The sequence below is a fragment of the Phaethon lepturus genome, unplaced genomic scaffold (genome assembly GCF_000687285.1).
Source record: "Phaethon lepturus isolate BGI_N335 unplaced genomic scaffold, ASM68728v1 scaffold20604, whole genome shotgun sequence".
NCBI lineage: Eukaryota > Metazoa > Chordata > Aves > Phaethontiformes > Phaethontidae > Phaethon > Phaethon lepturus.
Genome location: NW_010537281.1, coordinates 18,194 through 26,837, shown reverse-complemented (window position 1 = coordinate 26,837; position 8,644 = coordinate 18,194). Strand labels below are relative to the sequence as shown.

General features: G+C 48.1%; 1 protein-coding gene across 2 annotated transcripts in view; it reads left to right on the top strand.

Annotated features, from left to right (window-relative positions):
- Window positions 1-8,380, top strand: part of CLDN18 (claudin 18) — a 16,129-nt gene extending 7,749 nt beyond the window's left edge. Inside the window, exons 1-5 of one of the 2 annotated variants that reach the window (XM_010286453.1) lie at window positions 510-729; window positions 5,292-5,456; window positions 6,963-7,068; window positions 7,436-7,546; window positions 8,203-8,380. In XM_010286453.1, coding sequence (XP_010284755.1) covers window positions 510-729; window positions 5,292-5,456; window positions 6,963-7,068; window positions 7,436-7,546; window positions 8,203-8,380 — 780 coding nt within the window. Of the gene's footprint in view, window positions 1-509; window positions 730-5,291; window positions 5,457-6,962; window positions 7,069-7,435; window positions 7,547-8,202 lie in introns of those variants that run through there. The other variant, XM_010286454.1, reaches the window with a different exon arrangement.
- The last annotated feature ends 264 nt before the right edge of the window (window positions 8,381-8,644 follow it).

Below are 8,644 nucleotides of genomic sequence, written 5' to 3'. Positions count from 1 at the left end.
GGGTGGCCAGGTGTAGGGATGTCCTTATCTCGGTCTGATGGCAGATCTGCTCCAGCTTTGCGTAAGCAGAGGGCCAGGGGAGGTGGTGACCTGGGCTAGGTGCCGAGTTCACCTGGGATCTCGGTCCTTCCCTCTGCCCCTCTCAGCACGTTTGCGCTGTGCCAAGCACGCGGAAGCCTGAGGGACAGCAAAGGGTTTCGCTGGGGGGACGGCGCATGTTCCAAGTGGGTTGCCCAACACTCGACGGAGCGTGGCTGCTTAGCTGGGGAAGGACAAGCACTTCTAAAGGGCAAAAGCTCATATCTCTGGCCCTGCCAGCACAAACCTACCTGGTGAGAGTGAAACCGGACTATCTTGCAAAAACACTTTGAGCAAACACACCACTCAATGGAAAGCATCTGATAAGAGCTGCTGCATTTCTGGTGGCTCAGTCAAGAGGACTTCGGTGCTCCCATTAGGTCTGCGGCTTCATAAGGGCTGTCTCACCTCCTGTCTCCGGGGGAGACACCATGTCCACGACCATCTGCCAGGTGATGGGGTTCATCGTTTCGTCGCTGGGCATTGCGGGGTGCATCTTGTCCACCGCCATGGATATGTGGAGCACGCAGGACTTGTATGACAACCCGGTCACGGCCGTCTTCCAATATCAGGGGCTGTGGAGGAGCTGCGTGCAGCAGAGCTCTGGCTTTACAGAGTGCCGGCCATATTTCACCGTTCTTGGGCTGCCAGGTAGGGGCAAAAGATGCACCAGGTTTAACCCAGGAGTTCTCCTGTAGCTCTGCACAGTTTTCATCCAAAAGCAGGAGCAGATTTCTTAAAGCACTTTGCGAGGAATAAAATTTCCAGGCTACTCGGTGTACGAGCATAAAAATACGTTACCAAAATAGTACCTTTTCTCAGTGGAGTTTACAACCTGGAGCACGTGTAGGTGATCTCTGGATGAGCATCATGGGTTCAGTCCCATTGCTGGCATAAATCAGCACAGCTCCAACCACCGTGAGGAGAGTGAGTATGTTTAAACCCACAGATATTCTGTCCCTTTGAATCGAAACACAAGGAAAACAGCTGCATGCAATTTTGCGTTGTTATCAGAATGATGGTTTCCACAGAAAATAATTTATTAGCTTTTTTTCCAAAAAGAAAACTGGAATTGAAGAAATCTGCCTGTAAACAGCGCATGTAGGAAGGGTGAGAAGGAGAAAGGTGTGCTCAGTCACTTCACGTTACCTGGGGAGTTTTAGAGGTTACAGAGGTAGATTGCAGGGGGGTATTACTTTCTCGTTTGCTTGCTTACTTAACAAAAAGAGCTGTTTTTCCCATCCCAATGCATGCGAGGGTATTCCAGTGCTCCCCAGCTAGCCGGACCCATGGAGGGGAGCGGCCAGCCTGGCTCGCCATGCCTCCCTGACCCGTCGTGCCTGTGCCCTGCCAGCTAGCAATAAATATGGCCCTGAGAGCGTTTTTCACTCTTGGTGCACAATCGCAAATAGGTACAAGCAAGCACTACTGTACGTAGGCCTTTTGCATCTATGGATCGCTGTAGAAGAGAGAGTGATGCGGGCTCTCAGCCCTGTAGCCTCAGGGATGCCAACCTTGCTTCCCTACTGTCTGGCAGGAGGGAGTGCTTTGCTGAAGACCAGCGTGTTGGCTGCGGTGTTTGCTTTTTGAGAAAAGCCCGTGACTGTCCCGAGGGGTGCGATGGAATAAATGTGTTTCTGTGTACCCAGCTTCAGGATTGCTAGGCGACTTCTTTTTCATTTGGAAGAGCAAAACTGGTGTTTGGAGTCACTTCTTCCATGGGACCATTTGTTTTAAAGAATAAAAAAAAATACATTAACTATATATACTATATATAAATGTTGATCAATATATATACATATCCTTATAATGCTGTATGTGTAGGTGATTGTGTTTTAAAAGAGCAATGAGGCAATGGTAACCATCATTTTGATGCCAATTTATCATAACCAAGATTTTACTTTTTATGTTATCTTTAGGTAATATAGCAATAAGAAAACATGCAAAGCAGTCACAGGCATTTTCTGTTGTGTCTTAGAGATACTCAGTCCGTTTTGTTCTCTTTATGTGTCCGTTTAGTTGATGAGTACCTTAAAACATAAAGAAGGAATCACAGAACCATAGAATCCCAGGTTGGGAGGGACCTCAAGGATCATCTGGTCCAACCTTTCTTGGCAAAAGCCCAGTCTACACAGGATGGCCCAGCACCCTGTCCAGCTGAACCTTAAAAGTGTCCGGTGTTGGGGAGCCCACCACTTCCCTGGGGAGATTATTCCAATGGCTAATTGGTCTCACTGTGACAAATTTTCCTCTTGTGTCCAACTGGAATCTCCCCAGGAGTAACTTGCACCCATTACCCCTGCTTGAACGCGCTTAACTTAAGACCCTCTTTTTTCCCCTAAACTTACTATATATCGTTAATCAAAACTAGCCATAAAGTTAGATTTCCACCTCTGTACTTTGTATCAGTTACAGAAATGCAGGTGATGTTAGTTTAGATGACTGTTTTACTTCGCTCACCTCTGCCACATTGGGGAATGTGGGATAACTCTCCAGTTCCACTCACATCTGGAAAACACAGTGATGCAAACTGTGGTTTCACATCACTGACGTTTGTTTGGGTGAATAAGCTTGTATTTTCAATATTTTCTGTGCACACCATCCCTTCGTATGGAAATCAGGTGTGCAAACTGAGCAACCACATGTGTGCAGGTATGAAGCAAAGTTATCCCCCCTCATGCAAAACATATATGCAAAACGGCAGGTAGTTTAATTGAATTTAACTGTAGGGCTCTCTGCTACCTAGTGCTCCTGTTAACTTTTTTTTTCCTTAGTCTCCTATTTTGTTTGTCTAAGCTCTTCCACTCCTTCCTTCTAGGGGAGGTCATTCACCTTAGGAAAACAGCTCTATTCAGGGGACTTTTGCTGGATGCCAAAATTCACTTGAAACCGCAGTGCCCTCTTTCCAAACAGCTCTCACTCTCAGTCCCATGAGCCAAGTGAAGAGGCCTCCATGCCACAGCAGACCTGGGAGCACTTTCTTCTCCTTTCTATCCCTTTGTGGAGATGGAGCATGTCAGCCACATGGAGAGAGGGATTGCTGCTGATGGCTATTTTGCATTTTTTCTGTTGTGCCCTGCTGTGTTGCTCTTTCTCCCCTTTCCAATAGCTGCAGGTTGCTCCTTTTCTGTGGAGATTTCACCACACTTGGACTTCATTGCTTCAGAAGCTCCAGCTCCCAGGGGCTGCTTGACTTGGCATGCCTGTTGTGTCCTTCCACAGGCACCCAAGCACTGGGAACATCTCTCCTGGGAACTTACAATATCCCTGGGAGGTTTAGCTCAGTGTCATTTCTTGAAGGTTTGAGACCACCACAGTGATGGCACCTAGGAACCATAAGGTCTGTAGGAAGCACCCCAGGAATGAAGGACTGTCCGGGGGATGAGGACCTTCCATCACTATCTGTAGTGTCTTATGCTGCCCTGGAGTATCAGCCTCTCCTGCCTGCCCTGAAACAAAAGCAGATGCAAAGAAACTTAAGTGACTGTAAAGACGAATTAATATTGTGATTTTCTTCTCGCTGCAGCTTTCTGCTTTGCATCAGGTGCTGTGTGAACAACCTTTGAGGGCTGATAAGGCGTATCCGCCAGCTTCTTATTCTCTGATGAATAATAACTAATGAGCTCACACCTGGGGGCTGATGAATGGGACGTTGAAAATCCCAGGCTCGTTAGCTCTTGTTATCAGCTGATAAGGGCAAATTGAGTCATAAGAGCAGCAGCCCCGGTGGGACCGCCAGATGGGAGAAGATGGTGTATTCCCAGCCTGTAGCATGGCAGACTGCTGGCTTCCTCATGCGTCATGGTGCCAGTGTGGTTCTGCTTGGGTTCATGGTACCCCACAAGCAAGGAGACCCACAAGGGCACCCCAGCACCCACCCTTGCCCTCCTGGGGAGGGCTTATAAACGTTTCCCTTCTCCCTCCCTGCGCAAGACCAGTAGGGTCTACTCCCTGCTCTCCTTCTGTTCCTGTCAGGGCATGTGGGACACTTGGGCACCATGGCCATCCTGGCTAGCCCAGCAAAAGGGGTGACAGGCAGGCTGAGTGAAGTCCCTGGGACCCTCTCAGTCGGTCACAAGCTGATGTCATCTTCCCTAAAGATGGCCAGTCATGTGCGGGGAGCATCAAAGCCAAACCCAGGGCTGTGAGAGCTCATGAGAGGGCAAGGAGAGGCTGCAGTTCATCCCAGCCAAATCACAACAGCCCTTGAAATACTTTCGACCACCCCCTCCCCGCGCTCTGCCAGCCCTGCCGCCTTCCTGTCTCTGCCAGCGACGTGCGCACGGGTGGGGAGGGGAAGCGTCTGGGGCCAGCATGGAACTGCAGGTGAGATGGGGTATGTGCCACCTTATTAGAAAATCGTTTTGGCATTCAAATGCCTTTTTCCTTCGCTTCTCCACTTGAAAAGGGGCAAGTTTCCCTTTGCTTTTTCCCCTACTTTTCTACTCCAGCCAAGAAGAGTCTGGAGGGTTTTTGCTACCTTCATCTGACTGACAGCAGCGCTCAGCTCCCACGGGCATGACCCACCAGCATCACAACCTGCCTCCAACCAAGCGTTCCCAGCTCGACAGCAGGCTGCTAAACAAATTCAGGACTAGGGTATTTGCATGTTTTATTAATGAATGTGGACAGTTGTATACAGGACTGATATAACAAATAACCATGGAAAGGATGTGCTGGGAGAGGACACTGCTGAAACTCTGTTGCTCTCCCTTGGTGTATGCACTATGTTTGTCAAGGTGATTTTCCTCTTCTCCCGTGCTACGTGTTTTACCGTAAAGCAGGAACATACAGAACTCCACTTCGAGTCACACAGTAGTTGGAAATGCCACGGATAGCTGGGTGGAGCTGTCTGGTTTTGTTGCTGCTTGGGGAGGGAAAAAGGCTTTCTCAGTCATTTTGGTTATGAAACAACTCATGCTTATCCCAGCCATACGCCAACTCCTCTCCATGAATTTCAGCTGATTCACGACCGGTGCCAATGAACATGCACAAAAAATTATGTCTAAACTGTCAAACTCCTCGGGAAGTTGAGACAAACGGTTGCATTTCCAGCAATGCCCCAGATAACACTGACAAGAGATCCAGTGCCCATTTTGCATTTCTTCCTTAATATTTTTATTTTTAGACAGAACCAATCTTTAAAAACCTCCCAGGGTCTGATGAATCTCATTTCAGTTGCTCAGCGTGGCTCTTGTTGACTTGTTTTGCAGCGATGTTTCAGGCTGTGAGGGCCCTTATGATTGTGGGTATCGTCCTGGGCATCCTTGGCCTCCTTGTGTGCATTTTTGCCCTGAAGTGCATCCGTATCGGCAACATGGAGGATTCTGCAAAAGCCAACATGACTCTGACCTCCGGCATCATGTTTATCATTGCTGGTAAGTGGGTGGTGTCGTGTCGTTCAAGTGCAAGGTGTTGCAATTGCCCGGAATTGAGGCCTGGGCCAGCCTTCATGCATTTCTGGTCATAGGTAGCAGATGCTCTGGAGCAACCTGAAGCAATTGAATCATTGCATGAAGTTGTTGGCATTTGTCTTCCAGCCTGGCCTCCTGGGATCAAGTGGTTTCTACCTCTGCTTAGTAAAAGAAACCCTGTATGGGACAGAACATGGAAGGCTGAAAACACAGCTCACAGATAAAAAAGAAATTGTATCTCTCAGATTGTTATGTGTATACTGTTATTATATCCTTCATTTATATGTAATAGTTTTATGAAGAGTCTCAGGCTTTATACATAAAAAATTTATGAAGACTCTCAGGGTTGCGGTAGCCCAGCTTGTAATTTTTTAGTACCTTGGGTTATCACGCAGGCTGCAGGAGTGCCTAGTGTTGCTCAGCTCCCTCGAAATCGCAAATGCTTAAGAACATCACTTACAGGTTTTCTCACAATCTATTTCGGGTGAGTAATCAAATCAAATCCATATCCTAATGATGAAGGGAAGGAGAATGTCTCTATTTAAAATCCTTACAGCTGAACAGCACACACTTTTGCTGGGTTATGAAACATACAGCGCAACTTATAGATGTACAATAAGTACAAGCTGGGCAGAGGAAACCACCTTCTGCAACACAGCTTTAATTTTGCACTTAAAATCCTGTCACTTAATCCATCTGAGTCAGTGGGATGAGAATTTGGCCAATGAGGATATTAGAAAAGCCCACCCATGCATTCCCAAAGAGAGAGTGGCTAAAATGATGTTTTGACTGACTCGTGGGGATGGGACATCTCTTGGTCAGGTTCAAAACAAGGCCCTTAGTCTCAGTTAGCTGAGGAGTTGGGTACCCACATGGGTCCGTGGTGGACCTGGCCCTTGGTCACACCTCTGTGAGACGGGGGTTGTGATTCTTCCCAAAATAAGGGCTGCTCTCAGGACATCGGTGTTAAGGACTGTGACACTGAAGTACCATGATAGTGAAGGTTATATGGGGACCTGAGGCGGAAGCACCACTGATTGCTCCATCCCTCCTCAGAGCTGTAATTGAGTTTCGGGGGAGACCCAGAGCTCTTTGTGGGTGTAGGGAGGATAAATAGGACTTGAGATGCCGAGAAAGCTGGTGTTCATATTTTTTGGCAACAAACACTGCAGGGCAATAGTGAAATAGCAAACGATAATGCCCTTGCTGCCGGGCTCATCACGGCTGGGCATCACAGAGATCACCTGTGCAGATGAATGGGAGAAGTTCCTGCCTTTTGAGTCAGGTCTTCCAGGCTGCCTGCAGATTTAAGCAGGCATGTCGTGGGTCCCCACTTCTGCTGAAGGCACCACCTTCCCAGAGCTGTAAGGTGTCTCACTCAACTTTCCAGAGCTGTAAGGTGCTTCCCCAAGGCCAAAGGTGACTGCTTGTACTATGTGGGTCTCAGTCTCTCCTTCTCTCTGATCTCAGGTCTGTGTGCCATCACCGGAGTGTCTGTGTTTGCTAACATGCTGGTCACAAACTTCTGGATGTCCACTGTCAACATGTACCAGGGAATGCAGAACATCCAGAACAGGTGGGTGGTCTTGTGGCTCAGGGTGCTCCACATTGCAGATCTCCCTGAGGGCCAGGGTGTGCTGCAGCTGAAGGAAAGACAAACTCTGGGTGCATGTTAGTCTGTCCCCAAGGACTTGGAAGGCTTATTGAGTCTCTTTCTTATCTGCACTGGAGATAATTTGTCCAAGCAAATTGTCTGGGTTGTCTCTGTTCACGCAGCTCAAGAAGGAGGTAGAGAGTCCGTTGAGGATGAGCCTGCAGGTGGGACGGTGCTCACGGGAACTTCTGCAGGGTCAGAGAGGGAATGACAGTGTTCAGTGCATTTCAGAAGCAACCGACTGGATCACTGTCGCGGCACTAACCAGCCATGTCTCTGTGCTTTGTAGGTACACCTTTGGCTCAGCCCTCTTCGTTGGCTGGGTAGCTGGTGGCCTGGCCCTTGTAGGAGGCATCATGATGTGCCTTGCTTGCAGAGGGCTGATTCCAGAAGAATCCCGGTAAGCCTTTCTGTGGTCAACATGGGAAGGTATTGCATGAAGCTTTGGGTGTCAGGAGAGCATACCGCAGGACATGTCTATGTGCAATAGCCCTGTTGCAAGCGTTACCATGATGATAACATCTGTTTGCCCTGTATGATGGGTCAAAAGTGATCATTTTCCTTCCCTGACTACATGACTTGCAAACAAAGAGAGAGGGCAGGAGGGATCAACCTTAAAATCTAAAATTTGCAACGCGCTGGCTAAGTCAAGCCCCTTAATTACAGCTTTGCTTGCAAATTGCATAGCAGATCATCAGTAGGTGTAGATTGCATCTGCTGAGCTATGATTTACATCAGGTAGGGCTTTGTACGCCTATGTAGCTGGTTATGGTAGGTAGGTCCTTCACTCAGCCGAGGGTTTACTCATGGGAAAGAAAGCATAAGTTTATGAAGAAACCGCAAGAGAGGCTTGCAGCCTGCCCATGGATGGTTGGCTCCGAGCTCCGAGTAGCTCCAAGGGATGACACAGTATGAAGTTTCCTAAAATCCAATGGCAAACAGGAACACAGGTTGTCTAGGAAACACAGGGTGTCTAGGAACCGGAACACTACCCAACACAAGTTGGGTAGTCACAGAGCCTCCAGTGGCTGATGCCATCTTTCATGTCTCTTTCAGTTACAAAGCAGTGTCCTACAACGCGTCGGGGCGGAATATCTCCTACAGAACGGGGCCTTATAAGGTTGGTTCAGGGTACGAACCTGAAACGAAGACTAGGAAGGGTGCAGGGTATGAAGAAGCTGCTCGAAGCGAGGACGGAAGACGCTCGTACCCCTCAAAATACGACTACGTCTAGTAGACTTCTGGGCTTTGAGATGCGCTATCTTTTAGAAAATATTTTTCACTTCAGAAGCAAAAAGTGTACGCAAACAAAGCAGTCTGTAAATAGGATTTGTGTTTTCTATCATGTTTCCCCTACTCTGAGGTTGTATCCTAGCTTGTTACGAACATCGGTCTTATTCGACTGCCTGCTCGTATGCCTACCACCAGGAGGTCTATAACAAAAGTAGTGCCTTGTTATGCTCTCGGAGTTGAACAGTTTGCTCATATTTTACATGTA